At 45.4% G+C, this 25,509-nt stretch overlaps 1 protein-coding gene across 3 annotated transcripts; it reads left to right on the forward strand.

Moving 5' to 3' along the window:
* The first annotated feature begins 340 nt into the window (after nt 1-340).
* On the forward strand, nt 341-24,606 carry C10H6orf118 (chromosome 10 C6orf118 homolog). Of its 3 annotated transcripts, XM_006067059.4 has the most exons (10): nt 343-479; nt 5,180-5,850; nt 7,076-7,198; nt 10,286-10,345; nt 11,662-11,786; nt 12,723-12,781; nt 16,323-16,504; nt 18,988-19,041; nt 19,575-19,636; nt 22,764-24,606. In XM_006067059.4, exons 1-10 carry the CDS (start codon nt 455-457, stop codon nt 22,819-22,821), a joined length of 1,419 nt encoding a protein of 472 aa, XP_006067121.3. In that variant the 5' UTR covers nt 343-454; the 3' UTR covers nt 22,822-24,606. The 3 variants fall into 3 exon arrangements, with proteins under 3 accessions (XP_006067122.3, XP_006067124.3, XP_006067121.3); XM_006067060.4 differs by lacking the exon at nt 10,286-10,345 and having other exon boundaries at nt 341-479; XM_006067062.4 differs by lacking the exons at nt 7,076-7,198; nt 10,286-10,345 and having other exon boundaries at nt 341-479.
* Nucleotides 24,607-25,509: the final 903 nt, after the last annotated feature.

The following is a 25,509-nucleotide window of genomic DNA, read 5'->3' on the forward strand; positions in this document are numbered from 1 at the left end:
CTGATCTCAATTCCCCACGAGGAATTTCGTGGATAAAACAGTAAAATGACTAAATGATCATTTAGAGACTGGTACCTACTCTGCACTAGAACTCCAAGCACAGTCGAATGGGTCATGCACTAAACAATCTGTGCATCTCTGTCGAAGATGCCCAACCCAAGGCCACTTAGCTTTGGCTCCCTTGGCTTTGGAAAGGAATTAGAGCATGCAAAGGTATTTTGAATTTTTTCAAATCACATAAAGGGTTTTCTTTTAAAAGGGAAAACAGGCAAGCAAATCTAGTACTCCCTGTTCAAGAAGGCCAGAGGCATAAGAGAGGTTCAGAGGAGAGATCCCTTGGCTGGGACTGTGCCCCGGTTGCCTGGCAACAGAGGAGCCCCGGAGGAGGGGCTTGGAATGTTTGTCTGTTTCCAGAGCAACCCCCAGCCTCAGCAGCTGCAGGTGGAAGGTGGCGATGGCTGAGGACACGGAGCCTGAATGTAAGTAGATGCTGAGCATTTTGTGTTTGGTGTTTGATGTTTGCTGGATGTTTGCCTCGGAACCAACTTCTCTAACCCAGTGTGGAAAATGGGAAAATGAAAAATGAAAACCTTTCTGGCGGTGCAACTTAGCTCCCGGGGTCACTGGGATTTAGGACTGGATTTAGGAATCAGAGCCTTTTCAGAAAATCCAGTAATAAAAGGCAGAAAACGAGGTCGGACGTGTGTGTGTGTGTGTGTGTGTGTGTCCTCTGGAAGGAGGAGAAATAGGAAATTTCTAGACTCTGTTTCTGTGTGTTTTTTTTTTTTTTTTTAAGATGACACATTTAGAGACATTTTCGGCCCTTCTATAGTCCTCAATAAACAACCACACACCACAGAACATGTCCACCGCTGTGTACAAAGTGCTTCCCTGTGTCTGATTTAGTTTCACATCTCTGGAGCCTGGGTTATTGTGATTTTGCAAATGGGGCAGCAGAGTCTCATCTGGGTCTTTGAACTCTGAAGCGCTTGCTTTCTTACCACACAGAGTGCATGAAAGCATTGATGATTCAGATGAACTGGGGTCAGAGGGAAAACTCTGGTTGAAATATTTGTTAGTTTAAATCTAGTCCAAAAAACCTATTGCTGTGTCTTCCTTATCAGCGTCTATTCAGAAGTTGGTTTGGTTTTACTTAAAGCAAATTTATGCTCTGATCATTTTGTAAAGAACCGAATATTCCATGAATCCTTTCAGCGTTTTTCTTCTTTTCCTGCTTATCACGTTGACATGGCAGGATATGCAAATCAGTGTCTACAGTTGAAAACTCTTCAGAGTTTTTCATGGCTGACTTGGAAGCTCTGGTCCTTATCACAGGATCTTGGCAGAGAGAAATAGAATCTGGATTCTCCAGGTCTAGTGAGGCAAGTCTTTCTGCAAACTAAGGAAAAGAAATTCTAAGTCTGGAATGACTTGCTAATTAATTTGCTGGTGACTCCAAATCCTTTTTTGGCATAGAATCAACAAAGAAAATAGCAATTAAGTCACCTCTTCTCATTTTCCAAAGAGAGTTGGTCTAACACATGTGATGGTAAATTTTGTGTGTCAGTTGATGTGGGCTGCTGGGTTGTATATTTGGTCAAGCTTTCTGGATGTTCCTGTTGAGGTGTTTTTGGATGAGATGAACGTTTAAAGAAGAAGTCTTTGACTAAGACAGATTCCCCTCCGTAGTCTGGGTGGGTCACATCTAACCAGTTGAAGATCGTAAAGGAAAAAGACTGACTTCCCACTAGCAAGAGAAAAGTCCTCCAGTAGAAGGCATTTGGATGAACTCTGTCTTCAGCCTACTATCCATCTTGCAGATTTTGGACTCTCCTTTTTTTTTGCATAATTGTGTGAGTCAATTCCTTATAATAAACCTCTATCCTAGACTACCTTACCTGTCTTCTTAGAAACCTGCATGCAGGTCAAGAAGCAACAGTTAGAACTGGACATGAAACAACTGACTGGTTCCAAATTGGGAAAGGAGTACATTAAGGCTGCATATTGTCACCTTATTTAACTTATATGCAAAGTACATCATGTGAATTGCCAGGCTGGATGAATGACAAGCTGGAATCAAGACTGCTGGGAGAAATATCAACAACCTCAGATATACAGATGATAGCACTCTAATGACAGAAAGTGAAGAGGAACTAAAGAGTCTCTTGATAAAGGTGAAAAAGGAGAGTGAAAAGCTGGCTTGAAACATTCAAAGAACAAAGATCATGGCATCTGGTCCCATCACTTCATGGAAAATAGATGGGGAAAAAAGTGGAAACCCTGACAGACTTTATTTTCTTGGGCTCCAGAATCACTGCAGATGGTGACTGCAGCCATGAAATTAAAAGATGCTTGCTCCTTGGAAGGAAACCTATGACAAACCTAGACTGCATATTAAAAAGCAAGAGACATCATTTTGCTGACAAAGGTCTGTACAATCAAAGTGATGGTTTTTCCATAGTCATGTATGGATGTGAGAGTTGGACGATAAAGAAGAAATGATACTTTGAATTGTGATGTTGGAGCAGACTCCTGAGAGCCCCTTGGACTGCAAGGAGATCCAACCAATCAATCCTAAAGGAAATCAACCTTGAATATTCATTGGAAGGACTAATGCTGAAGTTGGAGCCCCAATACTTGGGCCACCTGATGAGAAGAGCTGACTCATTGGAAAAGGCCCTGATGCTGGGGGAGACCGAAGATAGGAGGAGAAGGGGACGACAGAGGGTGAGATGGTTGGATGGCATCACCGACTCAATGGACAACAGTTTGAGCAAACTGGGAGACACTGAAGGCCGTGGAAGCCTGGCGTGCTGCAGTCCGTGAGATTGCAATGAGTTGGACACAACTGAGTGACTGAACAACAACTTATTCATCCTTCTGGGTCTGTTTCCCTGGAGAAACCCAACTAATATGATGTTTTTTTAGTGTTTTCTTTATGTGTTGGTGCCTTTGGTGAATTAGAATATCAATTAAGATATATCTTAATTGGAAACTTGTTTAATTAATATTTTAACATTTCTTAACTGCTTTCTTTGAAGTACTAATCTATTTAATAGGGAAATTCTCAATGATCGCATTGCTCCAAGATCCAGCTACACAGGAGGGACAGGCTGATTCCTTTCCACCCCGGGCCCTGCTGCCCCCTGGCCAGCACGGACCCTGGGACTGAACATGGGGAGAGCGCTCCTGGGTTGCACTGCGTCCCCTGCACTGGTGACCTCATGGCAGGGAGCGTGTCAGGCGCGGGGCAGGGTCAGAGGTCAAGGGCACTGGAACTATGTAGAGTGCCCTTGCTGGCTGGCTCAGGGATGGAGGCCATGTGACCGGGAAGATGGCAGACCCAGGAGCCAGGAAAGATCCCCACCAGCAGCCACCAAGGGGATGGGGACCTCTGTCCTACAGCTGCAAGGAGCTGGATCTGTCCCAACAGGACAGAGCCCAGGACAGATTTCCCCAAGGAGTCCAGGAGCCAGCTAGGCCCGAGCCTGACGTGCCAGTTGTGATCCCAGTGTGGAGAGCCGCCACGGGGCAGGGGACCCACGCCAGTGTGAGGCCTCTGGACGCAGGGCTTCTCGGACAGCGCGAGTCGCTGTCACCCCTCACTCCTTTGTGCTCTCAGCCCTTCCCTCTAAGGTGGCAATGCGGAGGTTAGGGATGCGTCCTGAACTCGGTCTCGGCCAGAGGAGGGGGCGTGGGTCCCGGGACGCCTTGCCCTGGCCCCCTTGGCTCGGGAGGAGGGAAGAGCGACAGGTGGGGTGGAAAAGCTGAATTCAGAAGTCATGCTGGCACTCGTCGGGTGGGGGGGCCCGCACTGGTCACCCCACTGCCCTCGGCCTCCTTGGAACAGAAGGGGCCTCCTTCCAGACGGGTCGGCCGTGCGGACTGAGGGCGGCAGCAGGTGTGGATGTGGGGAAAGCCTCGGCCTCCGGGAGCTCACGATGGACCCTTGAGGGTCCAGATGGGCCTGGTCTGATGCCCTGCATCGGGGCCCCTCCAGCTCGGGGGACAAGGCAGGATGCAGACAGCGTGGCATCTGCTCATGGGCACCTGCAGGCGTCTCCGGGCAGGCCGTGCCTCGGGTCAGTGCCAGCCGGGAGTGGGCCCCTCCCGCTCCTCTGTGGCGTCTGGGCGCTCACGTCCTCCCTGAAGCCCTTAGGCGGTGTTCCCCGCACCGCAGTCCTTTGATGACGCAGGCAGCATTTAGGGAACGTCCCCTCCTTGCCAGGTGCCTCTCTGCCAAAAGCGATTCTATCTGGTTGTCAATTAGCCTCGTCCTGAGTAGGACGAGTCTCCTAATTTTGCTGAAGAAACTGCTTCAGAGAGATGATGTAAGATCTCTGAACTCACGTAGTAGGAAACTGACCAAAAAGCTCGCTTTTCCCATCATCTTCTGTCCTGGGCCAAGTGTCCAAATGGACCCTTGCTTCTGGGACCCTTTGTGGAGGGGGCTGGGGTCCCCATCAACATGCCCCCCAGGTTTCACTCTGTGGGTCATTGTCTTCCTCTGAGTGGGGAAGGGAGGGGGCCAAGTGACCAACTCATTTTTTTTTTTTTTTTTTTTTTTTTTTACCATGCAACAAAACCTTTATCAACATTTTTGACAAGTTCAGCTGTTACTGAGAATGGTAATTTCTAAACTTCAATTGGGGTAAATGGCTAGAGGGCAGAACGATGCCATCATTGGGCATTATGAATAGAAGACTGAAGAATGAGCAACCGCCCCTCAGACGGAGGACAAGCTGCCCGTTGACTCCCCCCAGATGCTGTAATCAGAAGAGTGTGGCCGTCTTCCGGCTGCCTGCCGGCAAAGATGAGCCTCTGCTGGCCAGGGGAAATGCCTTCCTTATCCAGGATCTTGAAAGAAAACCACAGAATTCTGTAAAGCAATTATCCTTCAATTTAAAAATAAATAAATTAAAATTAAAAATAGATTCCCTGTTGGAGCCAAGTCCCTGCTTCCTCCTTCTGGGCTCTGCGGGTCCCGGCTTGCTGATGGGAATTGCCCGTCACGTGCCCCTACCCCAGCCCTCCTCTGCAGCCGGGCTGCCCTCTTTCCTCTCCACGGGCTCCTGCTCTGGGAATGGTAGTCTCCAGCTCAGCAGGTGCACAGGCCCTTTTATGGCCTCAGTGGGGAACTCGAGTGGCACTTACTGGTCTTCTTGTCTTTCCTGACCAGTTTACCTGAGGTGGAAGCAGTGCGAGACACCAGGTGTTAAGACCCTGTGCAATCTGCGGACGCTTCTGGACCAAGTGCAGAAAAACCACAGAGATGATGTCTACACGTACACATCCGGACACCTGAACCCCAACAAGCTTTACAGGCCCCCAGAGACCATCCTGTATCACTGGCCCAATGCCAACAGGCCCCGGGAGGGAAAAGTCTTTGGAGCAGAAAGGCTATCTGATAAGGTCAAGAAGATGAAAGATGCTTTGGCTCATTTTACCATCAACACAGCGGTGGGCCCCAGTGATGCTGAGAACACACCGCTCTTCAGGTATCTGAACCCTCCCGCACAGGCCTCCCACACTTCGCAGGAGGACGTGAGTCCTAAGGCAGGGTTGAGAGAGGCGGGTTCTCCTGCACGGCCAAAGCGAGAGGAGCTGAGATTGCCGGACATGAAGGTTCTGAAGTACAAGGAGGTGAGGTCCAGCCGTGAGTGTGTGATGTCCCCTCCGGGAAGGGACGAGTTCCAGTATGTCAGCTCGCACTTGGCTGCCATAACGAAAGCAGACAGCTACAGGAAGTTCTTGAGCTTCCAGAAACAAGTGCTGGCCAAGCAAGACCTCTTGATGAGGGACTTCACTGGGAGCCAGGCAGCGAGGTGCCATGAGAAGAAGCTGGAGCAGGTAAGGAGGACAGTTCTGTGATGCTATGGAGACCCCCGCCGGGTCTCAAGACTGTGGGCAGAGACTCAGCCTCCGAGGCTGCGCTGACTCTTGCAGGTGGAACAGCAAAGGGCTGCCAGTGGCTGAGAATATCCCACGTGATGTAGGTGAGACAGCTGTTGTTTAGTCACTGAGTCCCACCTGACTCTTGCGACCCTAGGGGCTATAGCCCACCCGGCTCCTCTGTCCATGGGATTCTCCAGGCCAGAAGACTGGAGTGGGTTGCCATTTCTTTCTCTATGGGGGTTTTTCCAACTCAGGGATCAAACCCCAGTCTCCTGAATTGCAGGTGGAAATGCTGAGCCACCTGGGAAGCCCAGATGGTAACACTTAGGGTGCAAGAAAAGAAGCTTGGAAACGTGCCTTGGAGGCGCTTTCACAATGGAAAGCAGTGGCTGCTACAGAGAGGGAAATGCCCCTGGGGCAGCAGAAATAGCTGAGACAAGGTCTGCCTGAGTCATTATGAAAGAATGCGAACGGAGGGTGAGGAGAGAGTTGAGGATGCAGGTAAAGTCTGCATAGGAGTCTCTCCATCTGTAGAAGGAGGTTAGGCATCATGGGATGCGCTATGGAGAGCTGAGAGTGATACTTAGTTGGGGACCTGGTGTTGGAAGGGTGAAGATGCAGGAAAGAGTCAACATATGGAATAACCAAACCTTGATGAGAGCTTTCGGAGAAGGCAATGGCACCCCACTCCAGTACTCTTGCCTGGAAAATCCCATGGATGGAGGAGCCTGGTAGGCTATAGTCCATGGGGTCGCTAAGAGTTGGACACGACTGAGTGACCTCCCTTTCACTTTTCACTTTCATTCATTGGAGAAGGAAATGGCAACCCACTCCAGTGTTCTTGCCTGGAGAATCCCAGGGACAGGGGAGCCTGGTGGGCTTCCGTCTCTGGGGTCGCACAGGGTCGGACACGACTGAAGCGACTTAGCAGCAGCAGCAGATGAGAGCTTTGGCTGAGAGGACTGGTGGAAAGAGAAGGACCTTGGAAACACCGTGGAGGCAGAGAGGCACTGTTTGTTCCCTTGACTTCCAGGATGCAAGGGAATAAATGAAGTCAGGCGATCATAGAGCCTCAGCACCAAGTGGTCTGCTACCCAGCTGACAGAATGCCCCGCCCGAGAAACTAACCAGAAAGGAAAATGAAGTCATCCTGAAGCAGGGTGGTTCTCTTTTCCTCCAGGAGCTCCAGAAAATATGTGTCTGTGACCCTGAAGAGTTCAACAGACTCCAGGTCTTTGGAGAAGTCTTTGAAGATATTTGCAAAAGTTCTTTGGTATTTGGTGATATCTTGAAAGAAATTAAGGTAATAGAAACACATATCTCCCAGGTAACAGTTGAGAGCCATGCATGAGTTTTGCACACATGAGCTCAGGCCACGCAGAAATTCTGCCAAGTTTCATGGTGTCCATTCTACACAGGAGGAGAATCATTCATGGAGAGTCAAAGGAACATGCGTGCAGCCACATGAGTCTTAAGTGGGCCATGTGAGAAAAACACCCAGCTAGCTTACTTCTGAAGCCCATATTTTTCTACTAAAGCTTCCTAATTATAATATAAACTCTTATCCACTGCGCATAAATGTACACAGAAACTTCTAAAGCTATCCATATGTAATTTTAAACGCATCTTGATGGAGTTTTAAGTTTGTTGTCATTTCCTGCTGAAAGTGACCATCATATCAGAGCTGAGTTGGAATCAGGCTGCTTGAAGGGTCTATTACTGTCCATTCCCAAATATAAGGCTTAAAAGCAGGATATGGTGACCAGTCTCCATCACTGGAGCGTTCATCGCTAGGAAGTTTGTTGTTCTTGTTCTGTTGCTCAGTCGTGTCCGATTCTTTGCGACCCCATGGACCCCATGCCAGGCTTCCCGTCCTTCACCAGCTCCTGGAGCTTGCTCAAACTTATGTCCATTGAGTTGGTGATTCCATCCAACCATCTCATCCTCTGTCATCCCCTTCTCCTCCTGCATTCAATCTTTCCCATCAACAGGGTCTTTTCCAGTCAGCTCTTCCCATCAGGTGACCAAAGTATTGGAGTTTCAGTTCCAGCGTCAGCCCTTCCAGTGAATATTCAGGACTGATTTCCTTTAGGATTGACTGGTTTGATCTCCTTGCTGTTCGAGGGTAGCTCAAGAATCTTCACCAGCATCACAGTTCAAAAGCATCAATTCTTTGGTGCTCAGCTTTCTTTATGGTCCAACTCTCACATGCATACATGGTTACTGGTAAAACCATAGCTTTGATTATATGGATCTTTGTCAGCAAAGTAATGTCTCTGCTTTTTAATACACTGTCTAGGTTTGTTGCAGCTTTTCTTCCAAGGAGTAAGTGTCTTTTAATTTCATGGCTGCAGTCACCATTTGCAGTGATTTGGGAGCTGGAGAAAATAAAGTCTGTCACTGTTTCCATTGTTTCCCCATCTATTTGCTGTGAAGTGATGGGACCAGATGCCCTGATTTTTGTTTTTTTGAATGTTCAGTTTTAAGCTAGCTTTTTTGCTCTCCTCTTTCACCTTCATCAAGAGGCTCTTGAGTTCCTCTTCGCTTTCTGCCATAAGGGTGGTGTCATCTGCATATCTGAGGTTATTGATAATTCTTGCAGCAATCTTGATTCCAGCTTGTGCTTTATCCACTGCGGCGTTTCACATGATGTACTCTGCACATAAGTTAAACAAGCAGGGTGACAATATACAGCCTCGACGTACTCCTTTTTCAACTTGGAAAAAGTCTGTTATTCCATATATGGTTCTAACTGTTGCTTCTTGACCTGCATACAGGTTTCTCAGGAGGCAGGTGGTCTGGCATTCCCATTTCTTTAAGAATTTTCTATAGTTTGTTGTGATCCACACATTCAAAGGCTTTAGCATATTCAATAAAGCAGAAGTAGATGTTTTTCTGGAATTCCTTTGCTTTTTCTATGATCCAACAGATGTTGGCAAGTTGATCTCTGGTTCCTCTGCCTTTTCTAAGTCCAGCTTGAACATCTGAAATTTCTTGGTTCACATACTGTTGAAGCCTGGCATGGAGAATTTTGAGCATTACTTACTAGAGTGTGAGATGAGTGCAATTGTGCGGTAGTTAGAGCATTCTGTGGCATTGCCTTTCTTTGGGACTGGAATGAAAACTCATTTTTTCCAGTCCTGCGGCCACTGCTGAGTTTTCCAAATTTGCTGGCATATTGAGTGCAGCATTTTCACAGCATCATCTTTTAGGATTTGAAATAGCTCAGCTGGAATTTCATCACCTCCACTAGCTTTGCTCGTAGTGATGCTTCCTAAGGTCCACTTGACTTTACATTCCAAGATGTCTGGCTCTAGGTGAGTGTGAGTGATCACACCATCGAGGTTATCTGGGTCATTAAGCTCTTTTGTGTATAGTTGTTCTGTGTATTCTTTCCACCTGCTTAATATCTTCTGCTTCTCGCAGGTTCAGTTCAGTTCAGTCGCTCAGTCATGTCCGACTCTTTGCAACCCCATGAACTACAGCATGCCAGGCTTCCAATCCTTCACCATCTCCTGGAGCTTGCTCAAACTCATGTCCATTGAGTCAGTGATGCCATCCAACCATCTCATCCTCTGTCATCCCCTTCGCCTCCCGCCTTCAATCTTTCCCAACATCAGGGTCTTTTCCAATGAGTGGGTTCTTCGCATCAGGTGGTAAAAAGATTGGAGTTTCAGCTTCAGCATCAGTCCTTCCAATGAACATTCAGGACTGATTTCCTTTAGGATGGACTGGTTGGATCTCTTTGCAGTCCCAGGGACTCTCAAGAGTCTTCTCCAACACCACAGTTCAAAAGCATTGGTTCTTTGGCACTCAAGCTTTCTGCAGGTTAAAGTGAAGTGAAAGTTGCTCAGTCGTGCCTGACTCTTTGTACCCCATAGACTATACAGTCCATGGAATTCTCCAGGCCAGAATACTGGAGTGGGTAGCCTTTCCCTCCTCCAGGGTATCTTCCCAACCCAGGAGTCGAACCAGGACCTCCTGCATTGCGGGTGGTTTCTTTACCAACTGAGCTATCAGGGCAGCCCAGATCCACATCGCCCCCTAGTGGCAGAAGTCACATGTTGCACGTGTGTCCAGGTGTTTTGTGAGTCCTAATAGTCAATACTCTATTGTGCTTTAAAAATGGTGAGACTTTTGCACATTTCCGTGTGTACGTTATTTAATATATTGCAGGAGCGTTGTTATATTTAAAAAAATATTCTGAACTGATAGTCCTTAGCCTCTTTACATATGCAAAGAAAGTTACATTGTACAGTAATCTCATAACACATTTCCAATGGATCTTTTTCTACTTTCTTTTTCCTTCTTTCTCCCTCCCTCCCACCTTACTTTCTTACTCATTTCCTTTTCTTCTTTCTTTTTTCTTCTCTCTCTTTTTTTTCTGTAGGAAGAATATGAACTCTACATGCTATTACTTCTGAAGCACCATCCCACAGAACAGTACAAGGTAACAGTGGGTCAGGCATGCCTTAAACAGAGCCTGTTTCTTCATATTTCCAGAGCAGGGGAACAGCCTGAGTCTCGGAAGCCCCGTTTGTTCCTGCACGATTTAGATCAGCGGGTGCTTTTAATGGGCGTGGGCCTTATGTCCGTGAGGACACCGTGACGGACTGGCCCTCTGCCCCTGGCGACAGCGAGGGGCGGCCCGGGAGGCGCGCACGTTTCTTGGTTTGGCCGCCACGTCTGGCCGCCAGTTCTCGGTGGCCTGCGCAGGCTTGTCCTCCGTAACCCGCTCTCCTGGGCTTGCTTTGCTCAGACATGGCTCTGCCTCTCTGCTCGTTGAGGTCCCCCCTACTGATGGTGCCCCGCTTTGCAGGTGGCACCTAGGTCTTTCTAGTGAGTTCCAGATTACAGCGTATCCAGCCAGCGTCCCTCTGAAGGCCGACACTTCGGTGTCTGAGCAGGAAGGTTACTGATCTTAAAAGACTGGGGGTGACCTTGGATTCTCTGTGACACCTTCCAGGGCTTCTCTCCAGGCTTAGGTCACACATGTGGATGCTCGGGAAGGAAAATGGACGGCAGCAATGACATTATCACGCACACAGCTCAGAGAATACGGCACTGTCGCTAAGGCGACGTCTGACTTTTCAATAAAGTTTAAAAACCGTGTCTCTTGGGAAGGAGAGTGTCTCACTGTGTCTATTAAACAAAGAAACAAAGATCATGGCCTGACAAGGAGGGCAGTTCTGACTCAATAGGGAATCGCACTCGGGCATTGTTTCCTTGCCTTGAGTGATCCGTGCCTCAGAAAGAAGCTTCTATTCGGCAGGAATAAGCAAAGGCTCCAGCTGGGGTCTACCTTGCTCTTTGCTTTCTGAGGCTGAGTCACTAAGGACCACATCTGCCCACATCCCCACCAAACACCAGAATGAAAACATCCGCAGGCCGGCAGGGATCTAGATCCTTCTTCCTGGAAACTTGGCAGCCCGTCACCCAAACGAGCCAGAGAGTTTTGTTTTACCACATTTGAGAATCATTACTTTGCAGCCATTGGATTAATATTGTTTTCAATACATTTAGAAAAATAATCACAGTGCTGATAATAATACTCATGAAGTGTGTGTGTATATATATATATACCTTACCCAGACCTTCACCTGACAACTTATCCCTTCTCCAATATTCCTCCTTCGGGTCCATCCCTTCGGTTTACTATTTTACTTAGCCTTTGACCCCGGGCATCTTGAACACACCGTATTAACAGAGAAAATTCTCACCCTTGTTTTCTGTTTGTCTCACCCATTCTGGCCTTGTCCTGCCCAGTCTTTGCTGACTCAGGTCCAGAGTCTGCAGAAGGGGAAGGTGAAGACGGCGGATGTCGAGCGGGCCAGGGAGGAGCTGAGAGCGCTCATGACTGCCATCAGAGCGGCCCTGGACCACAATGACAGGTGGGGAGGGTGATCACGGTTGGTCTGTGCTGGGATTACACTATTATTATTGGACTCATTATTATTTCATTATTGGTCTCAGAGTGTAAAATGCTCCTTGGAAGAAAAGTTATGACCAACCTAGACAGCATATTAAAAAGCAGAGACATTACTTTGCCAACAAAGGTCCGTCTAGTCAAGGCTATGGTTTTTCCAGTGGTCATGGATGGATGTGAGAGTTGGACTCTAAAGAAAGCTGAGTACCAAAGAATTGATTCTTTTGACCTGTGGTGTTGGAGAAGACTCTGAGAGTCCCTTGGACTGCAAGGAAATCCAACCAGTCCATCCTAAAGGAGATCAGTCCTGGGTGTTCATTGGAAGGACTGATGTTGAGGCTGAAACTCCAATACTTTGGCTACCTGATGCTAAGAGCTGACTCTTTTGAAAAGTCCCTGATAATGGGAAAGATTGAAGGCAGAAGGAGAAGGGGACGACAGAGGATGAGATGGTTGGATGGCATCACCGACTTGATGGACATGAGTTTGAGTAAACTGGGAGTTAGTGATGGACAGGGAGGCCTGGCACTCTGCAGTCCATGGGGTCGCAAAGAGTCGGACACGACTGAGCGACTGAACTGAACTAAGTGTAAAATGGCTAGTTTCTTTTCGTCCTTACTTCTTAAAGATTCAAGTCACAAAGGAACATCAGTAGACACTAAAAGCCCAGCTCCTTTAACCAGTGGCTTGGGTGATCTTAATAAGAAAGGATACTTTAGTTTATTGAACTTGACTAATTCAGTCTCATTCTATCTACATCTTCAAGTCATCTTTTTATTGTTAGAAACTAGAGGATCAGTTCTTATTTCTCAGTTTTTAAGTCTGTGATATAAGAGAGATAAAAGGAGGAAGGTATGAACAGGATGCTAACGTATCATGATGTATTTTTACTGGACCGCAGGCTCAGAAATGAACTGGAGCAGGAGCGTGTACTGCTGGAGGCCGCAAGGAGCCGGGCAGGCAAGTAACCCTGTGATTGGTCTTCCGATGTGAGGTTTGCCGTGACCTCCGCGTGAGGAATCTTCAAGACTAGTTCCCTGTTCATGGCTTCTGCTGCTAGTTTGAAAAGGTTTCTCAGAGAGGTTATTATCTTCCCCCTACCCTCATCAAGCTCTTTAGAAATTCAGTAAGTTTTCATTTTTATCTGAAGTGGTTTAAAGTACTTTAAAGACACAGGAAGTAGTTGATCTCTTGGAGAGATTTATCTGGGTGGAGATGTTTATCGCAGTTTCTGTTGCTTTGGGCACGTTTGCTTGTTGAGTTGCTGTAATCACAGACAGCTCGTGTGCGTGTCATCTTCCTGTAAGATCTCTTGGGTTTTAGTGAAACTGAATGAATTCAGGATCTTATGTTGAGAGAATAACCAAAGTACTTGAAATAGAATTTAAGAACCTTGACGCAATGGTGTGAATATGAGAATCAACTCCGCTGAGGAAGTGTTGAAGAATTAAATGTGTTTATTTTAGAGAAGGTGTCTTGAAATACGTAGTGGATTTTAGGGGGGAGCTGTGAATACTCCAGGGCATCCCTGGGGGATGGAAATAGAGGAAGTGTTGCCGTGGCTTGTGGTTTCCAGGGTAACAGCAAGGAGGATGGTCCAGTCTGGTTTCCAGACACTTTGTGTCTTTATTCTTGGATCAAAGGAGTCAGCTTTTCTGGACAACAAGGTTCTGTCCAGGTGTGGGGCACCCTCTCTTGCAAATGGGCCTCAACCTGCGCACCTCAGCACCCCACTCACACGGCTGTTACGTGAACCACTTTCGTGATACTGCTGCCTGTTCAGTGGAGGCAAGGATAGCGCTTCCCTCGTCATTAAGAGGATCTGATACGATAAAAGAACACAGGGCCTGGTGCGGCTGAGTCACTCAGCCTGTGGGTTCCTCCTCATGCCATCATCACTCATGAAGAGGGGCACACGGTTTGTGGGAAATTAATGACATTTTGTAAATATTCATGCACTCAATGAAATAATAGAAATGATCTCAAAATTGGGCACACCATTCACAGCTGGATTAAATGACCCAAAGAGGCTCAGGTGACTGTCTCTCTCACTGACCTCCGCAGTTAACCCTGTGGCTCAGTCAGGTGCCGCTCCCACTCCAGGCTTGTTATGCACTAACTCACGCGGAATCGCGCTTTCATCTCAGCATCTTTGAGGATGTTCTCACAAGTCTAATGGTCTTGCGTTCTTCGGCAAACTTGGCCTCAAAGGTTGTGACCCCAGAGGATTTCGTTTTCCCTCCTCTGGTTCTTTCTGCCCTCCCATGAGCCAGGCCTGTGTGGTTTACCTGATGGGCATCTTTCAAGGGTTTCTTGTGGCCTGAGTCTCAGGGTGGCCTGGTCTTGTGATTCTTCCAGAGCTCAGAGGTTGGTGGATTCCTTCTCTATCTGCAGTCCTGCTCACTCTTGTTTAATGTTTTTAAAAAATGTATTGAAAATAAGAATCCACCTGCAATGCAGGAGATGCAGCTTTGATCCCTGGGTTGGGTAGATCCCCTGCAGGAGGGCATGGCAACCCACTGCAGTATTCTTGCCTGGAGAGTTCCATGGACAGAGGAGCCTGGCGGGCTACAGTCCATGGGGTCGCAGAGAGTCGGACACACCTGGAGCGACTTAGCACACACCCATGGAATATTCTATTGCATGTACTGCATCTGCTTTGTCTCTGTTGATGCACACCGAGGTTGCTGCATGCCTTCTGTTGTGAACAGCGCTGCAAGGGACGTGTGTTGGCTCCTCTCCAGACAGGTCGCAAGATGAGACTGGAGCTCCCTGGTCTTCTGTCTCCTGCTATTTCTTAAAATTTGCCACCATTTTAAAAAATGTAACACTTTATTGCTAAACGCTAACAGAATAACATGGCAAAGGCTCATAAAAATAATAAGCAAAAAGAAGTTACCAACTTTCTAGGCCTGTAGTAATCTTTTCTTAATATTTGGTCCTAGCTGTTTCTGACACGTGTTCAAACACTTAAAGAAACCCGGTGTCCTGCCTGCGTCCTCCTGGATTCTCTTTCTGAAGATTTCTCATTCCTGAGCCTCCTCCAGACAAACACATTTTCTGTGACTCCCCTTGTTTGGATGCCACAGTCTTCCTCTTTAGGTAGAAAGACAAGGCACAGTCGGGCCATGTGAGTGGCTTTCTGCACCTTCTGTCTTCCTTGCTGCCAGTTACTTATTTCGGGTGAAACCTTCAGCTTGGATCGAGATGGGAATCAGAGACATTTTTCTTGGCTCTCTCAGAACTCACGTCAGAAGCGTAAGCGTGACTGCCTCTGCTCCGGCAAGTCTGCTCGTCCAGCATCTGCTGGACTAAGTCACCCAAGTTTTAGAACGCACCTTCACACTTTTCCCTTCTTCCAAATTGGGCAAGTTTGAATGACCGCAGTGACTTGGTGTGTATCAGCAGGTAAGATCACTCTTGCTCATGGCATTTTTCCATTAAAAAAAAAGCAGCTGTTCTTTCTCAAAGAATTAAGTCTTTCGACTCATCAGAGCCTACCTGTGCTGACTGAGAACAGTGCATCCTTACCCCTGAATTATTTTCTGCCTCCATCTCTCGGCTCCTTAAATACCGATCTTTGTTGGAGCTCAGCATGTTTTTGGCTCAATGCACAAGTCTTTGGGTCTAGATCTCTTTCCTGCTATAACACCTTTCAGGCTTACGGTCAGTATATGCCACGGCCTACTGCACATAGCACCTGAGTGCCAGCTCAGCAAGTCCAAAGTGAAGCTTTCCTCTCTGCATTTGCCTGTCCTTGGAAGTTTCAATGAATGGCATCTCCAGACACATGGAGGCTTAAGTCAGGGTACCAGCGGCAGCGTCTTCACTCTCTGCCCCTCAGCCACAACACGGCTTGTCGTAAGTGGCCAGGCTGGCTTCAGACCTCTTCAACCAGCTTTGACTGGTTTCCTCCCGTGGGCTAGAAGACCTTTTCTGATCTGCCGCCTGCTCCTTGTAGTGTTCTGATTTCCTGCTTCTCCCCTGGCCCTCAGTGCCCCCACCGTAGCGTGTAAATTCCGCCTTCCGGAAGGCGTCAGCTCTGCCCCTCTGCCTGCTCCCCACGCCCTCCCGCTCACCTGACTCCTGTGCGTCTTCCTGCTGTCGCCTTAGTCCCACACCTGCTGCAGAGTCGTCCTTGTGCCTTGCCCATGCTGTGCTAGGTTCTCAATAAAGACTCATCAAGTACATAAATGAATTAAAGGAGGGACACCCCGTTCTTGGGTCTGATCATTTTTTTCCCTTTTATTTCAGTTGCTATCCTTGCCTTTACTGTTTATATTTTTAATAGGAAAAGATAGAAAAATATATATCTACACTAAGGCAGTGAAACATATATACTTAATTTGGCTCTCATAATCTTTATTGATGTGCTTGAAGTTTGAATTACATTATATTTTATAACTATATACAATGCACTTAGTATTGTTAACACATAATGTTACTAATAAGAATTAAGGCATTAAACACAGAATATGTTGTTTTTAAAAAAATATTCCAGAATCACCTGAGAAAAAGGTCGTGAAGGAGGAGAACCTTACTCTTATTGAGAAGGTTGAAAAAAAGAGGTGTGAAGTACTTCATAAATGGGATGAGATTCAAGCTCTTGAAAGACTAATTAAAACAAGCTTTGTTCATACTGGAATTTTGCAAATCACTGAAAGTAAGATCAAAAGCTTAGAGGTATGCAAATTGTTTTTTTTTCAATGTCTACATTGTTATTTTGCTGGAAGACCTTGGCAAACATATGAAGTGATTTGACATTCAGTGGAGGCAAAATATAACATTTGGTCTAAACATTTTTCATTTCAACCACTTTGTAGCAAATGAATAGAATAGTTAAGAGATGTAGCTAAACTAGGTCTTCCCAGGTGGCACTAGCTGTAGAGAAGCTGCCTGCCAAAGCAGGAGACGTAAGAGACATAGGTTCCATCCTTGGGTCGACAAGATCCCCTAGAAGGAGGCATAGCAACCCCCTCCAGTTTTCTTGCCTTAGAGAATCCCATGGACAGAGGAGCCTGGAGGGCTATAGTCCATGGGGTCGCAAAGAGTCAGACACAAACTGAGCAACTTAGCCTGTATGTGTGCATAGCTGAAACAACAAAAGTGAAGGTGATAAAAATTCTGTAGAGCTCTATTAAGGGTCAGACTGAATCTCTTCCAGCCCAATTGACATCTCTTAGAAATTAGCAATTTTATATGGAAAATGCTTGTCGTAAAGATAATGACTGGCATCGTTTAGGGTCCAGTGTTTGCTAAGTAGTTTAATCGGAAGCCTAGAGAAGCTAAGTGACCCACCCAATATGGCACAAGACAGAGAGGGCAAAGCTGGGATTCAGCTTAAGTCTTCTGGGCCCCAAAGTCCTTATAATATCGAGCCACATTGACCCCAAGGTTACGTGTACAGTGAGTTTCACATTATGCTGGAAGATAGGATTAACTACTGCCATTGAGAACCTGCTGTATTAGACCTGAACAACTGTTGCTAACCATTTTCTGGATAACAATAAAATTATGATCTTGATACACATAAATTATTATGTGTATTATGTATGATCTAATGTTTTGAAATACTATGATGGCCTACTTCTTAGGTTATAACCTATTTTAAATTGTGTAAAATCTTATTAAATATAACTTCTACTTATAGAGTTTGTAAGTCATATGTGATTATCCTTTTTTCTCCTGGTTACAGACTTTCATATATTTTTCCCAATCCTACTTTATTTTTAAAGCCTATTTATAGGAAGGTGGTGGTGGTCCAAACTTGCTTTGGCTTCTCTTGTGTCTCTTTGAAAATAATCTGGTCAGATTTCTTTCTGTGTTTTCACTGAGAGTCTGCCCCCGTTTTTTAAACTTAATAATGTCCTAAAAAGAAACACTATTTTATAACTGAATGCTTAAACAGCAGAAACCAGTTACAACTTTGTGTTCTGAGCATGCTATAATGCAAAATCATGTAAACTTTGCTTTCAAAATTGAAACCTCTTTTAAACCTGGGAAATAGAAGATTCTATATGATTCCATATCAATAATTTATATTACTTTAAATATTTGTTATTTACATTTGGCTCCTTAATTCAAATACTGGAGGATATAATAGAGCTGCATTTATTATCCTGTTAGATAACTGATTCCTGGGTCTGGATTTGAAATGTTATTTCTAACCAGAAGAAAAAATAACTAAATGTATCACAGGTTTACGATGCACAGATATTGCTGTAAATAGTACAAAAATACTATTTCATTTAATTCCAAACAACCCAAAAAGATAGATGTTTTTATTAACCCCCTTTTTCATACGGGGAAACCAAGGCATGCATATGCTCAGTAACTTGATCAAGCTTACAGTGAGCAAGGGGTAGAATTAGGATGTAAAGTCAGCCCAACTCCCTAATTGTATATTATGCAGCCTCACGATATGCTGATAATCGTGAATGATTTCCATTATGGTGCATCTCTGGAGGAGCAAACCTTTTCATCCCTTCTTCATCATCATTTTGTTCACAATTATCTTGAGTATTCTCATTTACAGTATTAACTAATTTTTCAGTTTCAGTAGTAAATACTCTTGGTTTTTTATTGTGCTTCTAATGAATTTATAGATTCATTTGGGGAGAAATGACAGCTTTTTAATATTAACACTCCATCTAGGATCATTTTATATTTATTCTAATGCATTGGTCTTAAAGATTTTTTGTCACTTTTGTTTCATGACTTTTTGGTATCTGTTGCTATTGTGAATGGAAACTCAAAAAATTTTTCTTCTTAACTTTGCAGTTTATAATCAGTGATGTCTATATATGCATGACTTATTGACATTTGTATTTTTATATTGTATCCAGCCATCTTAAAAATTCCATTATTAGTTCCAAAAATATGTGGAATGTGCCTACTCTGGAACTCCCCTAAAATCCCCTAGTGTTTTGCAACATCAAGCTCCATTTCCTCTGCTTTCTGACCCGAGGGCCAGGATTTTCCTCTCTCATTGAACAGCCTTCATGTCATGCTTTGTGTATCCATTGTTTCTAAGGGGTGTGCTATTGAATACTTTCAAAATTAAAATAATAGCATTCACAGAATACTTTTTGTTCCATAAATGGTGAAAAATACTTAACAAATATTGTTAACCGCTTGTCTTTCTTTTAAAACTGTCTTTCCTTTAGACTGAAACTATGAAGTTGGAAACAGCAAATAAAATTTTAAGGAAGAAAATTCAGGCAAGTGTTTAGAGTCTGCTTTTCAATAGAAATGTTTCCTCCAGCGCCTTCCTGTGCTATATGATGAATCAAGTGCGGCAGTGTATGCGCAAGCTTTCCAAACCATGATGTTCTGTCACGGCGGGAATATCTCGCTATGCTCACCTTAGCTTAAAACTGGACAGGTGTGAGCTAATACGTTAATGAAAATATTCTCCCTTCAATAGTTGAATGTGTCCATCAGAACTGACCATTTCTCGAACCCACCACTCACAACAAAGAATTATCATGAGTTTATGAATGCCATGGCTCCCTTAATGACATCTCACGATAGCCCTCCAAAATGCACGGTAACAATCTGCTGCTTAATGGGTTGCAGTGCTACCTTGATTACCCACGTGCACCTCTCTGCATTATATTTGGCATTAATTAGCATGTTATGCCTGATTCTAGAGGCGGTAATGCATTTGGATGCAATTGGCAACATTACTGATGTTGCCCACGACCAGTACCATGCCACTGAATGTGACCAAGTGGTTTTTAATTCTTGGTAGTTTATTGTGAACTACGTGAAGCAGATCATGGGGAAGAACAAGCTGAGGGAGGAGCAGCAGCAGTGAGTATTGAAGCTCTGATGCAGCAACTATCATTCCCTGACGCTGGAGCCGTTAAAGCCATCCATTCACAACACATGACCTGGACGGTGCTTCTGAAGTCTGCGGTTCCTGAGTGTTAACTTCACATACATTACATATGCTACATCTTTTCCTTTGCAGAATGCTTGGTCCAAGGTTTAAATCTCCATCATATGTATTATTTAGCAATATAGAAATATATATTTTGGGGGGAAAAAACTGAAGAGTTGAAGGTGATTCCTCAAGGGGAAGGATCAGGAAAGGTGGAAGGCGTGTGGCTGTGGGTGGCTTTCTTTTCTCAAATTGCATACCTTCAGATCAGATCAGATCAGTCACTCAGTCGTGTCTGACTCTTTGCAACCCCATGAATCGCAGCACGCCAGGCCTCCCTGTCCATCACCAACTCCCGGAGTTCACTCAGACTCACGTCCATCGAATCAGTGATGCCATCCAGCCATCTCATCCTCTGTCATCCCCTTCTTCTCCTGCCCCCAGTCCCTCCCAGCATCAGAGTCTTTTCCAATGAGTCAACTCTTTGCATGAGGTGGCCAAAGTACTGGAGTTTCAGCTTTAGCATCATTCCTTCCAAAGAAATCCCAGGGCTTATCTCCTTCAAAATGGACTGGTTGGATCTCCTTGCCACCCAAGGGACTCTCAAGAGTCTTCTCCAACACCACAGTTCAAAAACATCAATTCTTTGGCGCTCAGCCTTCTTCACAGTCCAACTCTCACATCCATACATGACCACAGGAAAAACCATAGCCTTGACTAGACGGACGTTTGTTGGCAAAGTGATGTCTCTGCTTTTCAATATGCTACCTAGGTTGGTCATAACTTTCCTTCCAAGGAGTAAGCGTCTTTTAATTTCATGGCTGCACTCACCATCTGCAGTGATTTTGGAGCCCAAGAAAATAAAGTCTGACACTGTTTCCACTGTTTCCCCATCTATTTCCCATGAAGTGATGGGACCAGATGCCATGATCTTCGTTTTCTGAATGTTGAGCTTTAAGCCAACTTTTTCACTCTCCACTTTCACTTTCATCAAGAGGCTTTTGAGTTCCTCTTCACTTTCTGCCATAAGGGTGGTGTCATCTGAATATCTGAGGTTATTGATATTTCTCCCGGAAATCTTGATTCCAGCTTGTGCTTCCTCCAGCCCAGCGTTTCTCATGATGTACTCTGCATATAAATTAAATAAACAGGGTGACAATATACAGCCTTGACGAACTCCTTTTCCTATTTGGAACCAGTCTGTTGTTCCATGTCCAGTTCTAACTGTTGCTTCCTGACCTGCATACAGATTTCTCAAGAGGCAGATCAGGTGGTCTGGTATTCCCATCTCTTTCAGAATTTTCCACAGTTTGTTGTGATCCACACAGTCAAAGGCTTTGGCATAGTCAATAAAGCAAAAATAGATGTTTTTCTGGAACTCTCTTGCTTTTTCCATGATCCAACGGATGTTGGCAATTTGATCTCTGGTTCCTCTGCCTTTTCTAAAACCAGCTTGAACATCAGGAAGTTCACGGTTCACACATTGCTGAAGCCTGGCTTGGAGAATAGTGATACTAAATACATGATAAATTTTTGTGTATTGGTAGTGATACACGGAAAAACCTATGCATGTATTAGTCTGAAAGATTTAATTTAAAAATCAAATGCTGACTATTATTATCTCTTCACTAAGTTTAGATTTTACAGAGTTAACTTTCTTTGAGTTGGTACCATTGTTCAACCCTCAGGATTTGAGACGGCTGGAAAAACCACTGATAGTTTAAATATGGGAAAAGCTTATTGTATCAACAGGTAAAAAGACATTTAGTTGTTGGTGGTACAGGTTCAGTGGAATCAAGGAGTCGGAGTTCTTTTCCTTCCCTGCTGCCCTTGGGTGGTGGCCTGAGGGTGGCCACCTGGCTGTCTTTAGGCACTGGGTCCCTGTCCCGGGGGAAGGAAGAGGGGGGAATCGCAGGACAGCTGGCATCCCACGGTGAGTCTGTTCTGTTGGATTTAGGTAGGAAAGCCCACCCAAGGGACTTCCACTGTATCTCATTGGGCACCAAGGCGACCCTTAGCTGCAAAAGAGTCAGAAAATGGACCATCAGACTTGCCAGCTTACGTGTTAGAGAAAGGAGAAACGGTGTTAGGCTGGGTGCTGGTTGAACCATGCAGGGAGATCCGGGTTCTGGGAGGCCTTGCATTATGTCGGGTGTTCTCAATGGAAAAGAACACGGAAATGCAAACACAGCATTTGGAAGAGTCCTCCAGAGCGTTGTGAATGAGAATGAACTCAGGTGATATCATGGCTCAGATGGTAAAGAATCCACCTGCAATGCGGGAGACCTGGGTTCGATCACTGAGTTGGGAAGTTCCCATGGAGGAAGGCATGGCAACCCACTCCAGTATTCTTGCCTGGAGAATCCCCATGGACAGAGGAGCCTGGAGGGCTACAGTCCATGGGGTCGCAAAGAGTCAGACATGACTGAGCGGCTAAGCACACATCCAGACATCATTAAGGTCAGGGCTTCCCGGGTAGCTGTACTGGCCAAGACCCCACCTGCAGTGCAGGAGACCCCAGTTCGATTCCTGGGTCAGGATGATCCCCTGGAGAAGGGACAGGCTGCGCACTCCAGTGTTCCTGGGTTTCCCTGGTGGCTCAGATGGTAAAGAAGCCGCCTATGATGCGGGAGACCTGGGTTCAATCTCTGCATTGGGAAGATCCCCTGGAGAAGGGAACAGCTACCCACTCCAGTATTCTGGCCTGGAGAATCCCATAGAGAAGCCTGGTGGGCTACACTCCATTGGGTTATAAAGAGTCAGACACGACTGAGTGACTAAGCTCAGCAGCGTCATTAAGGTAAACCCACCTCTGCGGCACAAACTCCTTGGCCTGGAAAGTGTTGCAGAGGCCTGGGCCCATATGCAGAGAAGCTTTGCCACATCCAAGGCCAAGCATCTGTGACAAATACCCTTTAAAATGGAAGGGGAGGGTTGCAAGTCATACTATGCGTGTTTGAGTAAATGTGTTTTAATAGATGTTTGTTTTGAAATTTTCTTTTATGATTCATGTACTTTTTCTCTAACCCATTGTACTCATCTGTTTTCTATTTTAAGGAACCTTTGGGGATTTATTAAAGAATTTGCAAAATTGAAAGAGACTGATATCTCTTAAGTGACTGGAAGAATGGCCTATGAAAATTCACAACCACCATGTACGTGCAATGTGGGTGTTTTTGCAGGTATACATTAAAGAAGATACATTTCACTTTGTCGTTTTAATCTCCAATAAGGTCAATGTGGTCTTTGTATTCTTCTCAAGATATTGAATTAAATACATGTATTCATGTGATTCATTTTACTTTGTAAATACATGTTCACAACAATAGTAGTTCCTAGAGTACTTTCTGCTTTCAGTCAATAACTTTCTTCAGGAAAAAAAAGTACTCTCAATTATTTGATAGGAATAGGAAATTCAGTACTGCTACAACATAGATTAAACTTATTTCTTACTTGCCAATGCAAGTTTAAGTATAAACATTTAACAAAATGCAGTAGTTGTATAATAAATCTCCATTTAATTAAATCATCTTTACCGATTGTGAATGATACAGTGTTTCACAGTGTTACAAAACTGGCCTGGTTCTTTACACTGCACCTGTTACCTGATTTTGACCTTCATGACAACTGTGTGAGTTGGAATTTGTTTTTATCCTTGCCTTGCCTGTAATATGGTCTGAGCACTTAGAGTCAATGCAAGTCTGGTTTCTTTGTTCTTTGGCTGTTGTGAAGGCCAAAGATAAGTGCTGAGTATAAACATGAGGGTTTCAAACTTAACTTAGACGTACTGGGTGACATAGATTTGTTTGCATAAACCTTTAATCTCCAAGTCCCACATGTTAGACTAGAGGAAACACAGAGGTTGCCTCAAGTTCAAGGTCTCCAGGGGCCGGGTGACGCCAGGAGGGTCCATCAGAGGTGCTTTGGGAATGCTGGGCTTTGAAAGAGAAAGAGGCTCAGAGAGAAGGTGGAGTCCCAACACAGAGGGTATACACTTGGCATAAGTTTGAGGTGAGGGAGGAGCAGGTCAATCAATTGTTTTCTGAAAGTGGCCACTGGGGTCCAGGAGCGGATGGCGGGGTAGCGCCAGGGTGAGCCAGGGTGCTGGTGTTCGTGAATAGAGACAGTGGTCGCACTCTGCTTTTAACACACGTAAACCACAGTCCCCAGGCCCCTCACACCTACAGGTCACCCAGCAGTTAAGCTTCAAGTTCCTGTGCGTTGCTATAGAAAGAGCATCTCAGCCCGTCATATGCCCTACGTGTTCCCAGGAGCAGAAGGCGTCTCACACGTGTCCCTGAGTGGGTTCCCTCCTGGCGGGCACTCTGCCAGGCACGTGTCTCCCGAGCTCTCCTGTCCTCTGCAGCCCACCTGCCACAGTCCTCAGGAACGTGTGCTTGCGTGGCCGGGGGCAGCTGGGAGGCGCATCTCCACACTTCATGCTCCGTGCAGCAGAGGCGTGCACGCTGGGTGGCTTCCGTGGATCACCATGCGAAGGGGTAAAGCCTTGTAGGCAGAACAAATTCACTATTTATACTGTCATGAAAGGCAATATTCTAGACCACTGTCTGCACATGGGTCTACCTTGCATGTTGGAAGTGACCAGAATCCTGGTTTTGTCTGTGTAGTTTTGAACCTTTATCTTGACTATAAATATTTATACTGTACATGCTATCATCCCAAGAAAATCTATCTCCCCAAGATACTCATGATGCTGACTCAAGGGATGGCCTTCTGGAGCTCTCTCTGTGTATCTTGTGTTTGATGCATATGTCCATCCATAGAGCAAGCTTGTGCACGGGCCTCCCTGGTGGCTCTGTGGTAAAGAATCCACCTGCCAAAGCAAGAGACCCAGGTTGGATCCCTGGGTCAGGAAGATCCCTTGGAGAAGAGAATGGCTGCCCACTCCAGTATTCTTGCCTGGGAAATCCCACAGACAGAGAAGCCTGGCGGGCTACAGTCCCTGGGGTTGCCAAGTGTGGGACACGACCTAGCAAGTAAACAACAACAACGTTTGTGCACTTGTATGACTAATTAATGATAAATTATAGCTATAAATTAATAGGTACCTATATAGTTTAACTGGGAGAAGGAAATGGCAACCCACTCCAGTATTCTTGCCTAGAGAATTCTGTGGACAGAGGAGCCTGGTGGGCTGCTGTCCATGGGGTTGCACAGAGTCAGACACGACTGAAGTGCCTTAGCCGCAGCAGCAGCATATAGTTTAACTAAATTAGATCAACTTATAATAGCTTTGAAACTTGTCATTATTTGACATTATATTAGAATCATCATTTTAAGTAAGAAAATGACAATCTGCTTTATTTTTGAATGGCTACATCATATTCTATGTTGTGTCTATATCTTAATTGATATAACTATTTCCTCATGCGAAGAGTTGACTCATTGGAAGAGACTCTGATGCTGGGAAGGATTGGGGGCAGGAGGAGAAGGGGATGACAGAGGATGAGATGGCTGAATGGCATCACCGACTCAATGGACATGAGTTTGCGTGAACTCCGGGAGTTGGTGATGGACAGGGAGGCCTGGCGTGCTGCAATTCATGGAGTCGCAAAGAGTTGGACATGACTGAGCGACTGAACTGAACTGATTTCCTTGTGGATTATTGACTATTTAATTTGTTGTCAAAATTTTCTTTTCAATGAAATGGACGTTTGCAACTTCAATGAACAAACTTTATTTGAGACCGTAATTTCTGAAACTATGCAAAGTCAATTTCTGTGTAAGTAGGTTTCTGTGTAAAATGGCACATGCATTAATTTTCTTCTAGATTTGTCACAAA

This window comes from Bubalus bubalis, chromosome 10 (assembly GCF_019923935.1).
Source record: "Bubalus bubalis isolate 160015118507 breed Murrah chromosome 10, NDDB_SH_1, whole genome shotgun sequence".
NCBI lineage: Eukaryota > Metazoa > Chordata > Mammalia > Artiodactyla > Bovidae > Bubalus > Bubalus bubalis.

Coding starts and splice junctions, on each gene's coding strand:
- C10H6orf118 (XM_006067059.4), top strand. CDS start 455: ATGGCTGAGGACACGGAGCCTGAAT. Junction 7,199..10,285: donor ATATCTTGAAAGAAATTAAG/GTAATAGAAACA, acceptor TTTTTTCTGTAG/GAAGAATATGAACTCTACAT. Junction 12,782..16,322: donor GGCCGCAAGGAGCCGGGCAG/GCAAGTAACCCT, acceptor AAAATATTCCAG/AATCACCTGAGAAAAAGGTC.